This window comes from Nyctereutes procyonoides, unplaced genomic scaffold (assembly GCF_905146905.1).
Source record: "Nyctereutes procyonoides isolate TBG_1078 unplaced genomic scaffold, NYPRO_anot_genome, whole genome shotgun sequence".
NCBI classification, from domain to species: Eukaryota; Metazoa; Chordata; class Mammalia; order Carnivora; family Canidae; genus Nyctereutes; species Nyctereutes procyonoides.
The window spans coordinates 32836859-32859760 of NW_026575159.1; the positions used below are offsets into that span (position 1 = coordinate 32836859).

The window sequence follows — 22902 nt, forward strand, 5'->3', positions numbered from 1 at the left end:
CGGGAGTGGACAGCACCCACGCCCCTTCGGCCAGTAGCCGGACGGCCGTGGCCTCGGGACTGCACCCTGGGGTTCAGGCAGTGGCCAGGGCCCACCCCGTGCCCCAAGCACGCCCAGTGTCCTCCCAGTGTCCTGGTGTCCCCCTGCCCTCCCTGCAGCCCCCCACTCCCCGCCTGCCCTCCCTCCACGCGGACTCCAAACCTCCAGGCCGACTTCCTGGTATGATGACTTCCCCCGGCCGACTCCCTCCAGATCCCCAGCCGCCCCAAACCAACCAATGCCCCGCAAGCGATTCCAGGCCACCCTCAAGGCCTCCGGAACACCTGGACCTAAGCTAAGCTCTCTGCTGCAGGGCCGCTCGGCGTCGGCAGGAGGGGGCGGGGCCTGTAGGGAATCCCGCCAGCCCAGGCGCCCTGGGGACTGCGGAGGAGCAGCTGGGAGCCTGTGGCCCGGGCAGCCCCCTGCTCAGCACAGCTCCCGTCCCCTCCCCGCCTGGGGGCCCCTCCCCCAAGCCCCAGGGCTGGAAGGGTGCCCTTTCGTGCCCCGCCCACACCCTGCAGAGCCGCTGGGGAGGCCCGGGGGCGGGGGGCAGGGCGGCCTCCTCCCCTCACACTCGGGCCCTCCGGGGCCCTCCAGGTTTCCAGCGCAACCAGTCGGGGCCTGCAGGCAGCCCCCGACCCCCCCCCCACCCCAGAACAAAGAGCCGCAGTGTGGACTTGCCCGGGGCCAGCCCAGCCGGCGCCTCCCACAGGGATGCCCGCCCGGCATTCCCGGTCGCGGGGCTGCGGGGCTGCGGGGCCGCACACCCCGGGACGCCGGGACGCCGGCAGGGCCCCGGGCGGGCGGGGCTCGGCGAGGGGGGGAGGAGGCGGCGCCGGGAGCCAGTTTTCACCCCGCCCCGGCCCGCCCCGCCCCGCCCCCGGCACTGCTGCAGACTGCGGGCTGCGGGCTGGGGCGCTGCCGGGCTGCAGGGCTGCAGGGCTGGGGGGCTGCGGGGCTGCAGGGCTGGGGGGCTGTGGAGCTGCAGGGCTGGGGCTGGGGGGCTACAGGGCTGGGGCTGTGGAGCTGCAGGGCTGGGGGGCTGCGGGGCTGTGGGGCTGCAGGGCTGGGGCTGGGGGGCTGGGGCTGGGGGGCAGCTGCGGCCCCCGCACCCCCCCGCCAGCCCGGCCCGACCGGGGCAGCGCAGGCGCAGGCGCTGCAGAGGCCTGGGGTCCCGCGCTCTCTCCGCGTCCCAGAGGCTCCCGGGCGCAGGGCTGCACCCGCCAGAGGTCACTGCCGGCCCCCGCCCCGGCCCCGGCCCCGGCCCCGGCCCCGGCCCCGGCCCCGGCCCCGGCCCCGGCCCGGCCGCACCTTTGAGGGAGCTGATCTCCTGCTGGATGGCTCGGGACGGGTCCATGTCTCCCCCACGGCCGAGGGCGGAGCGGCCACCACGCCGAGACCACCCCGCAGCACCCTGCCCAGCCGGAGCAGCAGCCGGGGGGTGGAGCCGGGGCGGGGCCTGCGCTGATCAATGCGCCACGCAGGGGTGCCCCACACGAGCTCCCGCCGCGCACCGCCCCTCCAGCCTCCGCCCCGTGGAGCGTCACCCTGCTAACTCCAGCCAGACGGCCGGGCCTGCAGGCCGGATCCAGGTGCGCCCCGGTGGCCCACCCTCCCCACCCCCACAGTGCCTGGGCTTGGCTTCTGTTACCCTGAGTGACCTTCGGGGTCGTTCCTGCACGTGGCTTCCCGGACGTCGAAGCCACGGCCACTCACTCCTTGCAGAGGGTACCCACCCTGGGCACCCTGGTTGTGGAGGGCAGGTGGATCCCCCAGGGCAAGGGCCGGAGGCCTGCCCACAGAGGTGCCCCAGGACCCTGTGCCAGCTCCTTGATCCCCACTATTCACGTCCCCACCTCCCCTGCCGCATCGACTCTGCCCCTGGCCTCCTCCACCCTCCTCCCTCCTCCCTGGGTGGCCACATGCTCCTCTGGGCCACCCCCCAGTCCTATGACTCAAGATGCTCTCTGTACTCTGACTTCAAAGTTGCCAGGTCCAGCAGGACCCCAAACTGTCCTGCACCAAACTGCACCCCAGCCCCTGTGTCTCCCAGTCGGGATTGTCTTGGAATGCTCTTATCTTGCCAGCTCAGCCGGCAGGCCTCTATTCACTGTCCAGTGGGGCAGGCCAACGCCCTGGGGCTACGTGGCCAGCCCCATGGGTCCTGGTGGCTCCCCCTCCAGTCTGTCTGCTTGTCACCATCAGCCCCAATTGCTACCACAGGTCCAGGCCCCAGCACATCTCCCTGCAGGGTCCCCAGCAGCAGCCTATTGCTGAGGGCTCAGTGTCCTGACCGTCCGTGCCTGCTGCCTGGGGAGAATGCGGCACTGGCAGGTCTGTCCCACTCACTACCACAGGAAGCCATAAACTACTGCGGGAGCCTTGCTCACACCTAGCGTGTCAGCCCCAGGACCACATCCTGCCTTTTCACCCTGGCCCTCAGTGCTGGGCCTCCACAAGATGTGGCCAGCCTGCCTCAGTCTCCGTCCGGCCCAGGCCACCACCTGCAAGCGCCCACCCTCACTGTCTGTGGGTCAACCATTCGAGGAGCGTCCCAGGCCCGTAACTGGTCCCCTGCTACCACCTGAGCCGCCCACCCGTAAGTGGACACTGAGATCATCTGCAGCCGCTTCAGACCAGGAGGCTCTCAGAAAAGTGGTGGCAGCTGGAAGGTCCAGTGAAAAGGGGATCTCAGCCTGCCCTGCCAAATCTGCTCCCCCAAAGCAGCCACGTGGTGTGGCCTCAGAAGTGGGGAGCAGCCACGCAGACCCTGGAAAGGCTCCACGGGACACACTGAGGCCTTCCCTGGCCCGTTAGCAGAGTAGGCTTCCTAGAAGAAGGGCCAGTGACTGGGGACCAAGAGACAGGCGGCAGCTAGCAAGCCTAGGAAGACAGCACACCTGCAGAAACCCAGAGAAGACAAGAGGAGAGTCTGGCCAACCACAAGGCATGTGGAGACCCCTGCAGCAGGGAGGCAGGGCTCGAGACAGCTGCGGGGGGGGGGGGGGGTGTTGTCGCCAAGCTAGGGAGCTCCTCAAAGTACCGTGGACCAGGGCCCGGAGGCGGGAGACAAAGACCTCGAGGAGGAAAGGCAGCCGGTCCTCCACATCCGGGGTGCGAGAAGTCAAGGCTCCGGCACAGCCTACAGCCTCAGCTTTTACCAGCCTCACTGCCCACAGGGCCTCATGTCCAGGTCCTCAGGAGGGCAGGTGGTCTGACCTGGCAGCATGGCTCTCTCACGTCTGCTGGGGCATCAGGTCACCTGGGCCAGGGACTCACACCTTGGACGACTCACGCTGTCTGAAGCTTTACACAGATTCCAGGAGCCAGGTCACACCCTTGGAGCCCTGGCCCCACAGCCAGGTCCTCCTCGTGCTGGCCCCTGCGTCTGCAACAAAGCCCTCCTCACACGTCCCAGGAGACCCTGGTAGGCTTGGCTATGCCCCAGGGCCAAGGAGGGATCCCTGCCCCAACCTACACACCCACAGCGGCCATGCAGATAGTCCCACTGCTCCCATGACCCTACCTACCCTCGGCAGGTCACTCCTCCCTATGGCCCCCCACCTTCAAACCCGCCTCCCACCCCTAGGGAGGCCTGCCCTGCTGGGCTCACAGCAGGTGATCCAGGTGATCCCATGCAAGGGTCACACGTGACAGCTCTACAGCTGGGCACGCAGATCCCTTCCACCTAGGGTCCCCGACGATCACCCAGGGAGGACCCGACCCAGTGAGACCCCCATGGACTGCGCCTACGGTGGGAGCACGGGGGCCATCCCGCCCCACAGCCAAAGCTGAGTCCAGCTTCACCTTGGGAAGCTGTTGGGCGGGGGCAGGAGGGGCCTCTTCCACCTGGGAGGCCTCCCCTTGCGGGATGATGACAGCAGGGCCTCGACCACACCAGCCGCTCTGGGAGGCTCCTGGGAGGTCCAGGCCCACTATACCACCAGGCTGGGGGCCCACCAGGGCTCCCGCAGATCCTGGTGAAGGCCTGCACCGCACAGAGGTTACCCCCCAGGCCCCGTCTCGCTCTCTCCACGTAGCCCCGCTCAAGAATAGCAGTTACCAGGCACTGGCCAGACACTTTGGGGGTCCCGGGTCCTCCCTCACATCCCATGCTCTGTCATCCTGGCCCCAAATATCTTTTAAACCCATCTGCATTCCCACTCCGACCACCTCCATCACCGTTAGGCCAGCAGTGGCCTCCTGGCAGCCCCACTCTTCCACTTCGAGGATTCAGTCACAGCAGCCGCACCGGGTGCACACATACCGGGTCCCTCCCCAGCCCTGCCGCCCCCAGCCTGGGCCGCCTTGCTCCCCCACAGCATGGGACCCCAGTCTCCAGGCCAGCAGAGAGGCCCGCATCCTGCACCCTCCCTCCGCCAGTCCCTCCCAGGGGTGACGAGCGCACTCTAACGCACTCAGCTGGGTGGCTGGGTGGCCGGGTGGCTGAATCAGCAGCACCAAACCCCAGGCCGGGACCCGCCACAGGGAGAAAAGGGAATGACCTCTCAGCACCCGGATGATGACTCCCAGGACCCCTATTCATATCGTTTTGCCTCAATAGGTTAAAGGAGAAAACCTGTATATTAATCTCAAAAATGCTGACAACTCATTGACTAAAACCCAGAAGTGGTTCTGAGTTTTAAAAAGTGACCCAGTAAACCAGGGAAGGCGCACGCTGTTATGTGAGACTCGACACGCTCACCACGCGTCCTCCCAGGGGCCCCGGGGTCACACAAGGATGTCCCGCAGCGGGGGCGGGTAGGGGCCCTGGGGGCAGCGGTCAGGGCCACCTCCTAAACCCACTCCCACTCCAAGCAGGGCCAAGGCAGGCTCTGCCACAGCTTCCTTCCTGAGGTCGATCCAGGGCACACGAGGGCCACAGAAGTCACTGCGGCGGAAGCAGCAGGGCACACAGAGCTGACGCGTGTCGGCACCTGTCCTCTGACCGCCAGCACAGGCTGCGCGGCCCACCCATCAGAGCCAGGGAGGAGCTCACCAACATGGCTGGCTGGACCTGCGCGGGAGCGAGGGGCATCCTCCAGGCCAGCAGCAACCGGTCGGGAAGACATAACCCGCAGAAACCTCCGTCAGCGATGCTAGATAGAAAGTGCTCTAGAAGCAGACAAAACAGAAATCAGAGCACCTACGTGTGGAAAGCCCCCACGGATAAAGCAGGTGTGAGGCCACCGCCCCCAAGCCAACTAGCTACCCTGCACGTCTGCTCGGCCCTCACGCTGGCCCCGTCGGCACCTCCGTTGACACCGCCTCACTTACCCACTTGCGCGCCGTTCTGGATCGGCCAAGTTCTCTCCCTTTGCAACGGGCACATGGTGCCGGGCAGGTGTGGGGAGTGAAGCCCCCAGGCCCCATGGAAGAAGCACCTGCCATGCCTGGCAAACACCTCAGAAACTTTGAAGATACTGTGTTTAGGAGACAGTCGCCCGACTGGGCCCGGAACGTCCGCTGGACAGTCTCCCTCCCAGCCCGTCCCCTGCACCCACGCGGCTTGACAGCCGCTGTGGGGGCTCCTTGTGCGCGCCTCTGAAATTTCTTTATGGAAAATCAAGCAAATACAAACACGATTCTTGGCTTTCCTCCCTTTGACACAAAAAGCGACACCTCACATGTCCCGTCTGACCCTCGCTTTTCCATCAGAGGCACCAAGGCGCCCCGCAGCTGCTCGCAGAGCTCTGGGCCCCTCCTCCTGGGAGCCCTCCACCTGGCAGGACCCCTGAGGGTGGGTCCCTTGTACCCGGATCTCAGAGGCGCCGTCACTGGCTTGCTTCCCATAGCGTCACCAACACCATCCTCGAATCCAAGTGTTTGGCTTTTTGCCAATCTGATATGTAAAAAAAATGGTATCTTGGTGTAGATAAGGCTTACTTTTGACACACTAATCCAGAAATCCCGTTTCAAAAAGTAGTCACAGACACACCCAACAATCCAGCCACAAAACCACTCCTGCAGCAGTCTCTAATATCAATCAATCAATCACCTTAATGTTCTACAAGAGGGGATTAGTTTAAATTCGAATGGTTGGGGCGACTGGCTGTCTCAGTAAAGTGAACAACTCTTGGTTTCAGGGTCCTGAGTTCGAGCCCACATTAAGGGCAGAGTTTAATAAAAAAAAAAAAGGTTTTTAAATATAATACAGTTACCGTATGAAAAAACACTATGTCATATTGTAAATGAATGTTATAGAAACATGTCCATTTTGTAACATTAAGTAAAAGGAAACTACAGGCGTCTAAAATACTCCACAATATCAACTTATAAATTTACAAATTACGTTACATTAGAAAATTGGCTGCACACATTTTTAAAAAGTAAGCACAACACAAAAGACGTGGACGTTTTACATCAGCCAACACGGTAGGGGCACCGGGGAGGGGGATGAACAGCGGCCTCGAAAAACAACTTGAGTTTTGTCTCAATCCCTGGGGCCTGGGCCTTATTTGGAAACAGAGTCTTTGCAGATATAATTAAGGACCTCACGGCGAGATCACCCCGGACTACCCAGGTGGGCCCTCCACCCAATGGCACAGAAGAGAGGAGAGCCACAGAGAAGCTGTGAGAAGACACCAACGGCTAGAAGAGATGAGCGGGGTGCTTTTTCCAGAGCCTTCCCAGGAAGGGTGGCCCTGCCAACACCTTGATTTTGGACATCTGGCCTCCAGAACCCAGAGGATGCATTTCTGGTTTTCCAGGCCGCATGTTTGTGGTGATTGTGATGCAGACACGGGGAAGCAGTCAACATTTTGTTCCCGGGAGTGGGAGCCCCGTGCCCGAGAGCGCGTGTGGCACTGCACCAGGCCGGGGACAGAATGCCGGGGACAGGGACGCGGTGCTGAGGACCCGGAGGGAAGTGATGAGCCGTCCCTGGGAGCGGGAGGAAGGCGAGCCTCATCAGACGGTGCAGCTCATGGCCGGGAACTTGGGTCTATAGGCTCAGGGGGAGGCGTGACCTGCCTTCCTCCCGCGCTTGCAGGAATGGTGGGGGTGGGGGGGGAAGCTGTCGCTGCAGAAGGGACCGGTGGCCCTGGGGCCCAGGACAGCCACGGCCCGTGCCCACTGCAGGGCGCGCTCACGCTGGGAAGCACGCCCTGCACAGAGCCGGGAGTGCCCAGCCAGCTGCCACGGAGCCCGCGGGGTGCCTGCCCACCGGCCACTCAACCATCGAGCAGAAGCCAGGAAGGTAAGGACCACCCAGAGAGATCCGCGGAGAGCCCTCCTGTCTAAGGGCACGGGCCCCGCCACACGCACGGAGACCCACCAGGTTTCTGAGAATGTCGTAGCAGCAGAGGTCCCCGCTGGGACCGGAGGGGACAGAGGGACAATGCGGAAAGGCGGTTAGGACCCTGCGACTCTTCAGGCGGGAGGCGGCTGGTGAGCTAGGGCCTCGGTCTCGAGGGGCCCGTCAGGGGAGGAGCCGAGGAGACCCCAAGAGCAGAGCCCTGGGCCAGCGGAGGCCAGGGAGCCGAGCATCCAGCCGCAGAGAAGTAGGGGACTCGCCCTGCGGGGTTCAAAGCTGCTTGGGGCTGGCCACCCCCTGACCGCTTTCTATTTCCCGCCTTTGGAATGAGGACGCCCTTCCACGGCTGTCCCACCGCGGCCTTCTGGAAGCACTCGGCCTTACTATCTTCACACGTCCGCACGGTAATGTGCCCCGGGGTGGACCAGCGCCACAGCCTCACCTAGTCCTGACTTAGAGTTTGGACAAGACTTGGGGCTTTGGAGCTGCTGAAATTTAGATGAGGTGTTTTTTGTTTTGTTTCGTTAGATTTTATTTATTTATTCATGAGAGACACACAGAGAGAGGCAGAGACACAAGGGGAGCGAGAAGCAGGCTCTGGGCCGGGAGCCCGATGGGGGACTCGAACCCAGGACCCCAGGATCACGACCTGAGCGGAAGGCAGACGCTCAACCGCTGAGCTACCAAGGCGTCTAGATGAGGTTTTGAATTTGAGTTGATGCTGTAACAGCCTGATGCTTTGGGGATGGTGGGAAGGGATGAATGCATTTTGCATGTGACAGACATGAATTGTGGGGGGCCAGAGGGCAGACAGCAGTGGTTTTGAATGGTGGTCCCCAAAATATATGTCCACCTCCAAATCCCTAGAACCCATGAATGTTACCTTAATTGGAATAAGGGTCTTTGCTGTTATAATTAAGAATCTTCAGAGAGACGCCCCGGGTGGCTCAGCAGTACAGCGTCTGCCTTCAGCTCAGGCCGTGACCCCGGGGTCCTGGGATGGAGTCCAGCATCGGGCTCCCCACAGGGAGCCTGCTTCTCTCTGCCTCGCTCTGTGTGTCTCTCATGAGTAAATAGATAAAATCTTTAAAAAAAAAAAAAAAAAAGGGATCCCTGGGTGGCGCAGCGGTTTGGCGCCTGCCTTTGGCCCAGGGCGCGATCCTGGAGACCCGGGATCGAATCCCACGTCGGGCTCCCTGCATGGAGCCTGCTTCTCCCTCTGCCTGTGTCGCTGCCTCTCTCTCTCTCTCTCTCTCTCTCTCTCTCTCTCTCTCTCTCTCTGTGACTATCATGAATAAATAAATAAAATCTTTAAAAAAAAAAAAAAGAATCTTCAGAGAAGATCATCCCAGATTACTCGGGAAGTCCTAAATCATATGACAAGTGTCCTTAGAAGAGGCAGAAGACAACCCAAGCAGAAGGCCATGTTGATGACAGAGGCAAAGACAGGAGACCACACGCCAGGGGAGGCCAACGGCCTCCAAGCACGGGGCCAGGCAGGAGCAGAGGCTGGCCTACAGCCTCTGAAGGCGTGTGGCCCCGCTGCCACCTTGATTTTGGACTTCTGGCCTCCAAAACAGTGAGAGAATAAAGTTCTGTTGTCTTAGGCCGCCCAGCCTGTGGCAACTTGTTCCAGCTGCCATGGGAACCTCCTCGAGGGGCGTTCTTTGTGGCTATCTGTACTCCGCAACAGGCAGGAGTTGTTATTGTAAGGACAACAGTGAGGCTCAGCCATGGCCCTCAAAGCTAGCTCCCATGCTGGTTCTAGAAGCTTCCCGGCAGCCATTCACTTAATAAGAAAGGAGAAAAAAGATACATTTCAAAAGTCCAAAAGACACATTCACTTGCAAAACAAAACAAGACAGAAGAACAAAAAGAGACTGTAAAAGCCACACACCAGGAGACACCTGCTATGGACACTTCTTTCTGCTTCGCACCAGCTGCCTCACCCCCGCACCAGGCCCTCCCCTGCCCCACTGTCCCGGCACCAGTGCTGCCAGCTGCCCCCTGAACCCACACTCAGACCAGCTACGCCAGGTGTCCTAGTGCCTTCCTTTCCTGCAGAAGTGGCCCTGGATCTGTCCCCAGCGAGGAACTGGACAGGGCAGCAGAGGGTCCCGCCATTCTCTCTCTGGCCCCACATCCCCTTTGCCTCAGGCCAGCAGGGAAGGTCCCTGCCAAGAGCTGCCCACCCCACTGTGACAACCCCTCTGCAGCTAACCCATGACCCCAGCTCCCCCAGAGGAGAGGAAGGGAGGAGAGCAGAGCCATCACTCCCCGTGGGCCCCCACGTCCTGCCTTCCCATCACCTGAGACTGGCTTCCTGACCTCACGCCCACTGGGCCACCAGCAGCCCGGGCCACCAGAAGGTAGGCCAGTGCCCACCCCCTCACTGCCCACAGCCCCACCAAACACCCCCAGCCGGCTCCCCCAGCCCGCACCTCCTGCCGTCCACAGTGGGCCTGAGTGACGGGCTCCCTTGTATCAACGCTCTCCGGCCTCCTTGAGTCCCTTCTGAAGGCCCCAGACCCTGCCCCTACTGCCAGCTCCCCGCAGGCTACGTGGAAAGCCGGGCTGGGGCACCATCACCCCACTTCCCAGGCCCTAAGGCCTGATGGCCCCCCTGCTCACCCCATAAGTGCCTCAGTAGCAAGGGGTGATGTGGGCAGGTGGGTAAATGAGATCATTACTCAGCAGTGCCCATGCCCCCGATGGCCACGGGTGACCGTCTGGGTCAAGGCCTCCCCTCCCCCACCTGTCGGGTGTCCTGCCTGTATGCCACCACTGTGTCTGGAGGGTATCCTCCTTCCCACACTGTTGGACACCCCCGCCCCGCTTGCCCCTGCATCCCCCTTGGCACCTCCCACCTGACTAAGCCTTCAAACAGGCCTTACCAAGGTCCCCAGTGTCCCGTATCACCAGGTGCCAAGCACTCTTTGGGCCTTGTCCCGTTGGAGACCCCTCACCCAGGTGGCCCTCTCCTGGGGCCTCACCCCTTCCCATTGGCCAGGCAGCCAGGACCCAGCCTCCTGCTCTGCTTCCCCATGGCTCAGAGTGTGGGCCCCTTCTCCTCGCCGGGGCCCCACAGCACTGCCCCTGACCGGCCTCCCACGGCTCATACAGCCTTTTCCGGCATCTCAGAGTCTCCAGAGGCTTGCTCATCCCCAGCTCCCCCTCAAGGCAAACCCCCATCCTTCCGCCTTCACTGATGCAGAAATGCTGCTGGTTCCCAGGCTGCTCTGCATCCCCACTGCTCCCACCCTGCCCCTGCCGCCACTGGGTCTCTCCTCTGCAACCACTCTGCGGGCCCCTAGGGGTCTGCTCACCAGACCAGGAGCCCACAGGGGTCTGGCTCGGGCCCCACCTCTCCCCCGCATCCATCCACTCATTTTTAAGCCACACTTGTCTTATGACCAGCGTGGTAGGATGTGGACCCTGCCCTCAGGAAGCTGACTTTGTGGGAAAGGAGGTATTTAAAATCCTGTTTGGGGTGGGGGTGGGGATCCCTGGGTGGCTCAGCAGTTTGGCGCCTGCCTTTGGCCCAGGGCGCGATCCTAGAGTCCCGGGATCGAGTCCTATGTCGGGCTCCCGGCGTGGAGCCTGCTTCTCCCTCCTCCTGTGTCTCTGCCTCTCTCTCTCTGTGTCTATCATAAATAAATAAATAAATAAATAAATAAATAAATAAATAAATAAATAAATAAATAAATAAATAAATAAATAAATCTTAAAAAAAATAAATAAAATAAAATCCTGTTTGTCCCCCACTAACCCAAGTCCAGCCCTGAGCACGACACCCCAAGTGTCCCACACACGCCTCGGCCCACAACAAATTCCAGAGACACTAAAGAGGAAGATGCCAGAAAACAAACGCACACACCAGAACTGGAAGATGCTCTCGGCAAAGGTTTTACCAAAGGGCACCCTGAGCAGGACATAAAATTCAGAGGTCCTGAAACAAAAGGCTGGTAAGTTTTTAAAGGTGCTGTGTGGCAAGACACCGCAGGCAGATGTACATGACCACCAACCAGACATAACACGTGGTGTGAGAGGTCAAGGCAGCAACCAGGGACACGGGACCCGTTAAGAGGCTAAGAAGCTTTTTTCATGATCTGGGTGCCGGCCACAAGGAAACTGAAATTTAAGTGAAAAGCTATGTGTGTATAATTTGTACGCTTTTCTACGGGAAAGTTAGATTTCAGCAAAAAGTTTACGTAACAGTAGGTAACAAACTAGGGGGGAAATTTGAAACATGTATAATAAAGAAGGGAGTTAATATTCATAATATGTGAAGAGCTCTTTTTTCAAAGTTTTTTTTAACAATTCATTTATTTCATTTTATTTTTTAAGATTGTATTTATTTATTCATCAGATGCAGAGAGAAAGGCAGAGACCCAGGCAGAGGGAGAAGCAGGCTCCATGCAGGGAGCCCGATGTGGGGACTGGATCCCCAGGACCCCGGGGTCACGCCCTGGGCCAAAGGCAGACGCTCCACTGCTGAGCCACCCAGATGCCCCAAAGATTCATTTATTTTAGAGAGAGAACGGGCGAGCAGGGAGAGGGAGAAACAGACTCCCCACCAGGCACAGAGCCAGATGCGGGGCTCGATCCCAGGACCCTGAGACCATGACCTGCGCGGACACCAAGAGTCCAAGAGTCAGAGGCTTAAGCAACTGTACCACCCGGGAGCCCCGGTGAAGAGCTCTAATAATTCAAAGAGAAACACATCTTACAGAAAAATGAACAATGCTCTTTTTTTTTTTCTTTTTTAAACCCCAATCCCTGCCTGCCTCCATCCTAGATCTGAGCAACGGGTTTGAGTAGGCAACTCGTGAAAGAAGAAACATGAAAATAGCCAAGAACTACAAAATGATGCTCACTTCATTTAATGATCAAAGAATGTGAATTAAAGCAATTGGGATTTTCTCATCCATCAGTTGGCAGTTGGAGAACTAGTGGGTCTTGTTTCCGCCCCGTGCACCTACACCGGAGGCCAATCTAGAAACAGCATCATTTTTAACGATAAGCCCAAATGTCCATATAAAGGGACCAGGGAGATAAACGGTGGTACTTCCATGTCATGGGATATTCAGTGCCCATTAGAAAGCAGGAGAGGACCAAGACCATTCCATGGGCAAAGAATAATCACTTCAGCAAATGGTGCTGGGACAACCAGATATCCACGTGTAGAAGAACGAAGTTGCCCCTTCCCTCATGCTCTGCTCAAAAAATTAACTCAAAATAGATCAAAAACCTAAATTAAGGACTAAAAGGAAAAAACACAGGCATAAGTCTTCATGACTTCGGAATGAGCAATAATTTCTTAGATATGAGGCTAAAAGCACAAGGACCAAAAAAAAAAAAAAAAAAAAGAAAAAAAAAGATCAACTGGATTCATCATAATCAACAATTTTTATGCTTCAATAGACACCATCAGGACAGTAAAAAGAGAACCCGCAGAGTCAGAACATTTTTGCCCCATCGTGTATCTGGTAAAGGACATGTATCTAAAATACATAAAGAACACCTACAACTCAACAATAAAAAAGATAAAAACCCAACTTAAAAATGGACAAAGGATCTGGAGAGACATTTCTCAAAAGAAGATACACAAACGAAAACGACCAATAAGCACACGAGAAGACACCATTCACCACCAGGAGAGGCAAATCAAAACCGCAATGAGATACGCCCCGAACCCACTAGGACTGAAGGTCTGTAGTCAAAAAGGCAGATAACCTTAAGTGTCGGTGAGGATGTGGAGAAATTGGAGACCTCACACACCATTGTGAGGAATGCAGAATGGTGCAGCTGCTGTGGAAAACCATCTGGCAGTTCTTCAAACAGTTAAACATAGAATTAGCACATGACCCAGCAATGGCACTTGCTGGTGTCTACTCAAGAGAGCTGAGGACATAGGTCCACACAGAAGAACTTGCTCACAGATGTCCACAGCAGTATTATTCATAACGGCCAAAAGGTGGAAGCAGCCCGAGGTCCATCAACCGATGCTCAGAGAAACAAACCACGGACATCCACAGCCCGGGGTATTACTGGGCCATAGAGGGAATGAAGTGCCGTCCACGTGCGACACAGATGAGCCCTGAAAACATCACACTCAGTAAAAGAGGCCAGACACAAAACTGTTTGATTCCACTCAGAGGAAACGTCCAGTGCAGGCAAATCCATAGAAACTAAAAGTAGATCAGGGTTTGCCAGGGGCCAGGGGAAGTCAGTGTCCTGGAATTGACGGCGGTGGTGATCTCACAAGTCTATTAATAAGCTAAAAACCATTGATCTCTCTCTCTCTCTCTCTCTCTCTCTCTCTCACACACACACACACACACACACACACACACACACACACAGCCAGTGAGACTGGGGGCCAGAGGTGTGCCTTTCACTGTTGTTCTTGATGTTCCTCCTCAGTGCTTGGTCGTCATTTTGTTTTGTCTCGTTTTCTTTGAGCACATTTTACTCTTGACAGTGAACACAGCCACCAGTCCTCTCCAAAGAGCCCAGATAACTGCTAGCCTCAGCTCCCGCCAGCTGAGCCCCAGTCACCAAAGACGACACCCCATGCTGATCACCCACTCACCCGTGTAAGCACCCCACACAAATCCTGGCTGAGAGCCTGGGGCTGGTGCCAGGGACACAGATAACCCAGCTCAGAGTCCAGGACCGGAAAAGGTGGGACAGTGAGAGGCCTGCACGATGGCAGCCCTGCCAGGGAGGTGCGGAAGCCCTTCCGGCTGAGCCTCGCAGATGGCACAGGACACATGCTGGGCACATGCCCCAGCAGACACCCCTCCCAGTGCCTCTCTGACCCACCTTCTCCCCAGACCCACGCAGGCTCCCTCCCCAAACCCCTGCCTGGGGGCCCTGCCTGTGTACCCCCCGCCCCCCCCCCAGCACATACCACTCCCCCTCCAGGGCACCACAGCAGCTTTGTAGGAACACCCAAGCACTGCCCGCTGATCCACACAGACTCTGCTGCCACCCTGCTCCCGGCCGATGGGACAACCTTGAGGGCTCCACCCTGCTGCCCAGGCCCTCCTGGCTAGCCCCATTCCTGCCCTGACAGCCACTGGGGGACTTGGGCTGCTCCTCTATAAACGCCCTTACCCCACTCACCTGACCCACCTGGATTCTCCCTCACATCAAACCTTCCCTCCTCCCCACCCAGGCTCTGAGTCGCTCCAGGCCAGGCTCCCAGGCTCCAGGGAACTTGTGGCCCCTCTTCCACAGGGCACCAAGAGCTCTCCCGCCATAGACCCGATGGCTCCCGCCCCTTGGGGAATCTGCTCTAGAGAGAAGGCAGACAGGAAATTGAGAATGTTCCAGGAGGAGCAGTGACCATGAAGGGAGGACTGGGGATTTCCAGGGGGACAGCCTAGGAATGAATGACGTGTCCAGGGAGGGCCTGGGGTGTGGGGGGAGGGGATCACGGGGGGAGGGGCCGAGTGGTTGGACTTGGGAGGGGCAGATGGGGAAGGAGCTTCCCCTGGGAAGGAGCAGGGCAGGCGCAGGGCTGGGGGTGGGTACTAGCTTGGGTCAGAAACCAGGAGGCAGAAGGCAGAGCCCTTCGTGGCCCCAGGAAGGGACCAGGGGTGCTTGGGCAGGGCTGGGTGGCAGTCCCTGGGGCAGAGCCAGCTAGTGTGGTGCTGGGCTCCAAGACAGGGGGCTCCGGCCTCCTTCCCACTTGCACACTGGCCGACATCAGGTGCCATGCCTTCCCTCCCTGCCTCCCTCACTGGGGGCAGCCCTCCACCCCCAGGGACAGACCGGCCGGGGCCTTGGTCCTCTGGAAGGTCCGAGCAGTTCACAGCGGTCAGGCCTGCAGCCCATGGCCCAGCCTACGGCCTTCTGTGGGCTACTCCTGCAGGGCCCTGCAGTGGCCCTGACCCGGCCACAGGCACCAACCTAGCCTCTTAAAGAGCTAAGGAGTCACAGGGGAGCCTGGTATGACCAGACGCCCTCCCCGGCCCCAGACCCGCATGGGAAGCCCTACTTAGCCACGCTCAGCTGCCAGCACCACACCCAGCTGGGGAGCCTGAGCCGCGGCACCGGCAAGTCCATTTCAGGAAAGTGCCCTGCACCCACCAGCAAGAACCAGGCCGGAGTTGCCCACTGCCCTCTTGTCAGCCTGCATCCACCACGCCCAGGAGGTGACACGGGCCAGGACAGCCCCACGTGTCCAACACCAAGCCTGGCATCCAGGGAGGCTGGGGCAGGGGCGGGTGCTGAGATAGGACACCCCCAGGGACCGATGAGCTCTCACTGCTGGGAGGCAGGTCTCCACCCGGGGGAGTAGAGGGAACACAGCCACTCGGGCCAGGATGCCCCAGCCCTATGCCCTGGACGGTTCTGGACCCACATGCAGCCCTAGGATCTGATCACACCAAGAAAGATTCTGGAATAAACCGGTATTATTCTGTGCAGGTGGCCCTACTTTAAACAGAGCGGCCACTTCTTAAACAGCTCCGTCCTGGGGTGAGCCAGGAGAGCCGTGGCCCCCGTGGGCAGCTGCTTCCGTGCCAGGGACCTGTCTGGACGGACCCTGCAAGGCTGGGCTGCTGTGGGAGGTAAGAGCCGCAGGCTGGTCCTCTCCACGTGAGGCGCCTCCGTCAGGAGCCCGTGGTGGCAGGAGCATCTCCGTAGGACCAGGCAACTGGCTGACCGCAGCACATCCCCCGCCAGAGCCGGAGTGCGAGGCCCGGGGAGGCCTCCCCCTGCCTGGGTGAGGCCAGTGGGTAGGGAGCATGGCGAGGCCCAGCGGGACCTCTCTCCCTGAGCTGCCCTTGGGGGCAGAGCCAGCAAAACCGGCCACGTGGAGCTGGAGGCCACTCTGGTCGGCTCTGCCCACGGCCCCCACCCCGACCCTCTCGGCAGCTCACTCTCGGGGCCTATGCCTCCGTGAGCCAGGCGCCAGGGCTGCGCTGGTGCCCGCTCAGAGCCCGGTGACCCGAGCGGCGACACGGGCAGTGGTGTGGGCAGCTGGCGACAGTGAGGGCCCGGGGGGCCGGGGTGCACGAGGGGTCCGTCAGAGCCCGGAGCCCATCATCTGGAGAGGAAGAGAGGGCTGCCCTGCCTCCTGGGGGCAGGGAAGGGGTGAGAGGAGGTCCCTGCCAAGGAAGGGTGGCAGCCTAGGTGCTGGCCAGTTTGGGGATGTGAGAAGAGGCCACAAGTATGTGACCCACTGCCAGGTGCGGCGCGGCCCCCACCCCACGGGGCAGCACCCTGCTGGGGCGCGGGCTCTGGGACTTGACCCACTGGGTGCTGGGCATGCACTGGGGTCCTGGACCCCGGCCCGGGAGCCCCCCCCCCCCCCCCCGCGCCCCAGCACCCGCACGGCACGATGCCCTATTAAGGGCATGAGCGCGGGGCCGGCCGCTGGGGCGGGGGGGGGGGGGGGGGGGGGGGCCTGGGCCTGGGGGGTCGGGGCGGAGGGGCGCTGCGGCCGCCGAGGCAGGTGGCGGGCGTACCTTTGTACCTCTCGCGCACCTCCTCGTAGGCCTGGATGAAGTCCAGCTCGTCGGGCTGCGGGCCGAGCGGCGGCGGGGCGGCCATGCCTGCGCTGGGCTGCCTCCAGCCCCCGGTCCCCGCGGCCGCGCGCCGCTTAAAGGGGCGGCCCCGCCCCGCCCCCGCACCCAGGATGCCCCACGGGCGGGGCGGGGCCGGGCCGGGGGCCAGGGGCCGGGGAGCGCCAGCGCCGCAGGGGGGCGGGCGGCCCCACTCGCGCCCCCGCCCCGCCCCCGCGACCTCACCTGGCCGCGGGCGCACCCTGCCCTCCGCTGCACAGACGCCGCCCGCCCTCAATATAAAAAGAGCCCTAGACAGACAACAAGAATTAGGTACAGGAGGATCCCGCGTCGGCTCCCTGCGTGGAGCCCGCTTCTCCCGCTTCCTGTGTGTCTGCCTCTCTCTCTCATGAATAAATAAATAAAATCTTAAAAAAAAAAAAAAAAGGGGACTGCAAGAGAAAGAAGAAAGAAAAAAAACCTTTGGTAAAACTAAAAGATAAGTTCGGGCAGCTCTGGTGGCTCAGCGGTTTGGCGCCACCTTCAGCCCAGGGCGTGATCCTGGAGACCGGGGATCCTGTCCCACAATGGGTTCCCTACATGGAGCCTGCTTCTCCCTCTGAGTCCCACATCGGGCTCCCTGCAGGGAGCCTGCTTCTCCCTCTGCCTGTGTCTCTGCTTCTCTCTCTCGGTGTCTCTCATAAATAAATAAATAAAATCTTAAAAAAAAAAGATAACTTCTCCCATGAAACAGGCAAAGACCCTGTCTCCCTCCTTCCGAAACGCCCCTCGCAGTGTCCCTGTAACCTTGGGTGCTGCCCACCCTGTGACCACGAGCCCCACGGCAGGGAGTCAGCCCAAAGACCCCCAGGCAGGCGCACAAAGGTCCCGCCGGGCCGGGAGAGCTGGAGGCCACCGCGCAGGGCCAGTAACGGTGAAGACGGTACAGCGGCGCCGCAGGACACTCATGACTGGCTTTCACGTGGTAAAAACCGTCCCTTAAAATCCATATGTGATCCACCCACACAAGCCGCAGGCCACCCTGCTCCCCTGCATCTCCTTGAGCTGCTGCCCATGCTTCCACCCACAGAGCTCCTGCCCACAGTCCTGTCCTCCCTCTGCCCATCCGCCTCGGTGCACCCTCCAGCCTCCTGCAGGGGCCAGCACCGCCCTCCTGCAAGAATGGGGTCAGCATCCTGCAGCCTGGGCAGGCCTGGCCTGCAGACCCTCAGCCGGCTCCTCATGTTCCCAGCACATCCTCCTGCCTGATGGCGGCCAGCCCTGGGTCACCGACTTCCCAGGGGGAGGGGCCACTCCCCGGCCCCAGCCCTACACTCAGGGGCTCTCCTGGAGCCTCTCCCATCCTCCTCCGCAGAATGGCAGCTGCTGGAGGGCCATGCAGGACCCCGGCTCCGGGGAGGGCTGCAGCTCTAGCCAACCAGGTGGCCACTCCTTTCCTGCTCCTGCATGTTCCCCCGCACTGCCAGTGGCGGCAACCAAGAGCAAGGGGCCTGGAAGGTGGCTCTGCCCCAGAAGCCCAAGAAAGTATCATGGCATCTGGGCACTGTCTCCTTGAAACGAGGCCAGCGAAGGCGCCACTGCAGTGGACTCCACCTCAGGCCTCAACCTGAGGCCTCCTGCAGAGACAAGGGGGCCCGGCAGGTGGCGCTGTGCCGCGCACAATCACCTACCACCCAAGAGGCCTTGGGGACCAGCAGGTCCCCCTCCCATCCCAGTGCTAACACCGCAGGCGGCAGACCGCAAGTGCTCAGTCAACAAGCCGGTGCACATGTCCAAACTGCCAGGCCCTTCCGCGTTACCTGCAATGCGGATGACTGCCCGCTCGGCAGGGTCCAACACGCTCCCGTTGCCCCCGGAGCTGCCGCCGCTGCGCCGGCTCCTCTGTGTTTTCCCCAGGTTCCAGGGCAGTGTGTCCCCAGGGCTGGGCGAGCCGCTGCCTCCGTTGGCATCTTCAGCCGCGGCCCGCACCTCGTGGTCCTCGGCCGACATGGCCTCCTGGAGAGGGAGCAGGAGCGGGGTCACACCTCCGCGTTTAGGGACACACTGCACAGCCGCCAGCCAGCCCGTCCTTAGCCCACACATTGACCCTTTCCACCCTAACCACCTGGACACTGACACCCACGCCCGTGCTATGTCCCACTTCAACCACACCTGACCCCCCCACCCCCCGCAAGGCAGACAGGACAGCTTTCCGCTCCCACCCACAGCTGGCCTCACTCCCTCCAGCTCACCCCTGGGACACCGCATAAAGACGCCCCTCCCCCCAGCACCGACCTTGCTCCCTCGTCTATCTGCAGGACACTGGCCCCTCCACGCTGTCACCCGCCGGCTCACCCCATCACTCAGACACCAGCCCCCACTGGCTCGTCCCAACCTGGGCGTCCCCCGTAAACCTCAGGTCAGCAGGCAAGCGGACCACCGGGAAGCCCTGACCGCGCTGCTGCCCCCCACCCCGCCTGGGCCTCCGGCACTCCCGGCGCCCTCCCCACCTCCCGGCCCCGCGCGCTCCCACCTCGCTCTCCGCAGTGAAGGCCTATAAATACCCGGAGCCGCAGCGGCGTGGGCCGCGGGAGCTCGGGCCTCCCCTCCAGCAGCCGCCGCAGCCCCACGCGCACCCGCTCCGCACACCCCCGCGCGGCCGTCCTCGGCCCGGGGCCCCGGAGCGCTGACGTGCGGGGCTGAACGCTGTGGTCTCTGTGCCTCCGCCCGGGGCCAAGGGCCGGGAGGGGAGGCGGGCACCGGGCTGGGGGCCGCCTCGCTCCGCCCCCCGGCGCCCCCGCCCCCGCCCCCGGTCAGCCGCGCCCCCAGCAGCCTTTCCTGCCCCAGCTCCGGGCGCCGCCCGTGCAGTTCCGCAGTCCGGGGCGCGCAGAGGCGGGTCCTCCGCGGGGAGGATGGGCCGCGACGCAGCCCCGCGCAGCCCCAGGCCCCGCAGCCCCAGGCCCCGCAGCCCCCGCAGCCCCCGCAGCCCCCGCGCCGCGCGCCCCCGCATCCCCGCGGTGCGCTACGTGCCTGCTGGCCCGGCTCGGCTAGGCTCGGCCGCGCTCACTGCTGGGCCCGGAGAGCCCGGGAGCCGCGGACGCCGCGCGGGCGGAGCCACCCGGAGCCCCGCCCCGCCCCGCCCACGCCGGCCGCACGCGTGGGGGGGGGGCCGTCGCCGAGGGGCGCCTGCAGAGCGGGCGGGTCGCCAGAGCGTTGCGGGGCGTGGGGTGCGCGCCGGCTCGGGCCGCCCGACTCTGCCGCGGCCGCACCCGGGGCGCCCGCACACCCCGCCGCCCGCTGTCGCGCCGACGTCGACTCGAACGACAGAGCCGCGCGGGGACCGGGCCGCGGCGGACGGCGTCGGCCCTGCCCCCTCCCCCGGGCTCTGCTGACCCCTGGCGGCCGGCTGGCTCTGGCGAGTGCCCGCCCCCGCGGCGACCCAGCCCGCGCCCTCCGAGCCCGCAGCCAGGGGCAGGGGCGCCCCCTCGGGCATCTCAGGCATCCGAGGGGGCGGCCTGGCTGTGCGCAGAGGAGCCCAGGGACCCGGGGCGGGGGGGGGGTGTTAGGGGGTGTTAGGCGGTGGTTAGGAGGCTGCGGAGCCGCCCTAGCGCCCAGAAGGGTCCCCTGGGGAAGCCCGGTCCTGTGCGTGCAGGTAATGAGGCGAGTGGGCAGCACCTGGGTGTCGGGAAAGATGACAAAGATGCTGGGCCGGCAGCCACTGTGCTGTTAGTGCAGGAGCCCGTGGCCAGGGGCGGGAGCGGAGGGCGCTGCCTGCAGGCCCCCACCACCCTGCCTGTGGTCACCGGTCAGCACCCCGCCAGGAGCCGCCTGTGGCCATCAGCGCTGGGGGAAGACTAAGTGTCCTAGAGAGACAGGGAGGGCCCTGCGGAGACACGGAGGCCCGCTTGGCAAAGTGCACGTTGCCCACAGAGCGCGCCTGCAGGGGGACAGGAGAAGGGCAAGGTCCTCCGGGGTCTGCAGGGCCCGAGTCCGCCACCTGGCCCTGCTGTTAAGGCCTCAGTGGCTCCGGTGGAAGCCCTGCCCGCCATGTGCTGGCTCGGGACCTGCTCCATCGCGGGCCTCTCAGGGGCTCTTCCGGGCTCTCCGAGTACCAGTCGTACCTCTGCTGCAGCAGGGACACACGCACCCCGCCCGCAAAGCCGACCTGGGCCAGGCTGGCTGGAGACCCTCCTGCCCCAGGGCACCCCCAACAAAGCCAAGCCCGGAAATCAAGAGCCTTCTCTGAGTGGAGTTCAGAGTTCCTGCCATGCTCTGTCCAGCTGCCGAGGTTAAGCAGACATGCGCCACCGAATGGGGCCCCACGTGGCACTGGAGGGCTTCCAGGAAGGCTGGCTCCCTCCAGGGAGGTCTGATCCAGGGAGGTCTGCTGGTGGGCAAACCCAAGCGCTTACCAGACCTGGGCACCATGGCCAGGCCTCTGCGGGTGAACGCCCAGCTAGGCACCTGTCCTTCCCACAGGACTTCCCTGGGACCACCAAGACACGCCCTGGACCTCTCAGTACTGGGAAGACCAACAGCCAGCCATGCGGGACCCAGTTTGGTGACCCAAACAGAGCCTCTGAAGAAATTCTAACTGATCTCTTCAGGGGGATCCAAAAGAATATATCCATGCAGCAGGCCTAGGCGCTCTGAAGCCCTGGGAATGGAACCTCGGGGAGGAGTCCACAGTGGGCAGGCTGGCCGAGGAGGCCAGAAGTAGAGGGAGGGAAGTGCCCCCAGTGCAGAGCTAAAGGAAGGAGATGGAGAAAGTGAGGGCCCCATGGGGTGTGGCAAGGGCAGGGCTGCAAGGTCTGCCCCTGGCAGGAAGTGAGGGTGCCCCGGAGCACAGTTTCCTTGCCCTGAGCCAGGATCTGCGGCTGGAGAGGATCCGTCCCTAAAATGTGGTGAGGGACATACCCCTCGAACCCAACTGCTGGGGACACTCCCACTTTCACAGCAAAAGAAAACCCTGCAAGTATCCAGACACACACACACACACATCCCTAAGTCAACATGCAACCGGGAAAAAAATCTTAGAAAAATCCACATGCTCACTACCAATACTACTGGATGCTGAGAAGCCATAAATTGATTTTTTTTAACTTTCAGAAAACAAAAATTTTTAAGAGGAAAGAGAAAGGGTAATGTCTTTCAAAGATCAGAAGGAAAACATATTTTGACCCTGAACACTCCACCCAGCAGGACTATTAATGGTGAGGACAGAATCAGGATGTATTAAGATCTGCAGGAACTCACTGTGCTTATGTAACTGGACAGAAATGTCTCAAACACAGAGCAACTTTCACTTGAAAAACAAATTTACACCAATTACAGCTGCCAGTTACGTCTAATGATGAAAAACAAAATACATCTAGAAGTTCAAGGTATTTATTAGTCAGGGAGATCCGTCTACTATGCAGAGATAGAATCTGCAAGAAGGGGACAAGGGGGTATGAAGAGAAAAAATGAGGGAAATAAAAACAAAAACCTAAGAGCCGTTAGTCCTGGGGCACCTGGCTGGCTTGGTCAGCGATCTCAGGGTCTGAGTTAAAGGCTCAAACCCCATGTTGGGTGTGGAGCGTACTCAAAAAAATAAAAAAAAAAAATTAAAAAGGGAGCCATTAGTCTTTGAGCCCCAGCATAGTCTTTCCTGCAACACAGTCTGGACAGGTAGGACTTGTTCAGTTCCTTGTTTCCTCTCTGGTTCAGCGACAAGTACCTTTTCATTATCATTATGCCTCCATGGGCATGTGGCCCAGGCGTGGAGCTGCGGCAGTCACACGACCAGAGATGCACCTGTCGGGCTGGTGACATAATAAAAGTAACTGCCCCAACTACGCGATGGAGGCGGAGGAGGGAGCCTGCTGTCCCCATCCTCCCCGCGGGTCAGGAAGCTGCTCCCCGCCCCCCAGCTGCTCCTGAAGCCCTGAAGTCACGAGGGGCAGGTGCGCACTTAACGAGCCCAGCAGGGGGGTGCGGGCTGCGGGCTGCGCCGCGGTCCCGCCGTCTGCAAAGTGCAGAAGTGACCGCGGCTAAGTCCAAATCTGGAGGGAAAGTACCCCCCCAGGTTAGAGGGATCACCTCCAGGAA

The 22902-nt window shown here is 61.2% G+C and overlaps 1 protein-coding gene across 3 annotated transcripts in view; it reads right to left on the reverse strand.

Annotated features, from left to right (window-relative positions):
- The window catches only part of PLEC (plectin), a 55118-nt gene extending 35199 nt beyond the window's left edge, over positions 1-19919 (reverse strand). The window contains exons 1-2 of one of the 3 annotated variants that reach the window (XM_055314149.1): positions 19843-19919; positions 18633-18828 (exon numbers count right to left, since the gene is read on the reverse strand). In XM_055314149.1, coding sequence (XP_055170124.1) covers positions 18633-18822 — 190 coding nt within the window. In that variant the 5' untranslated portion in view covers positions 18823-18828; positions 19843-19919. Of the gene's footprint in view, positions 1-16776; positions 16895-18632; positions 18829-19345; positions 19528-19842 lie in introns of those variants that run through there. The other 2 variants (XM_055314148.1, XM_055314154.1) reach the window with 2 other exon arrangements.
- Between the last annotated feature and the right edge of the window lie 2983 nt (positions 19920-22902).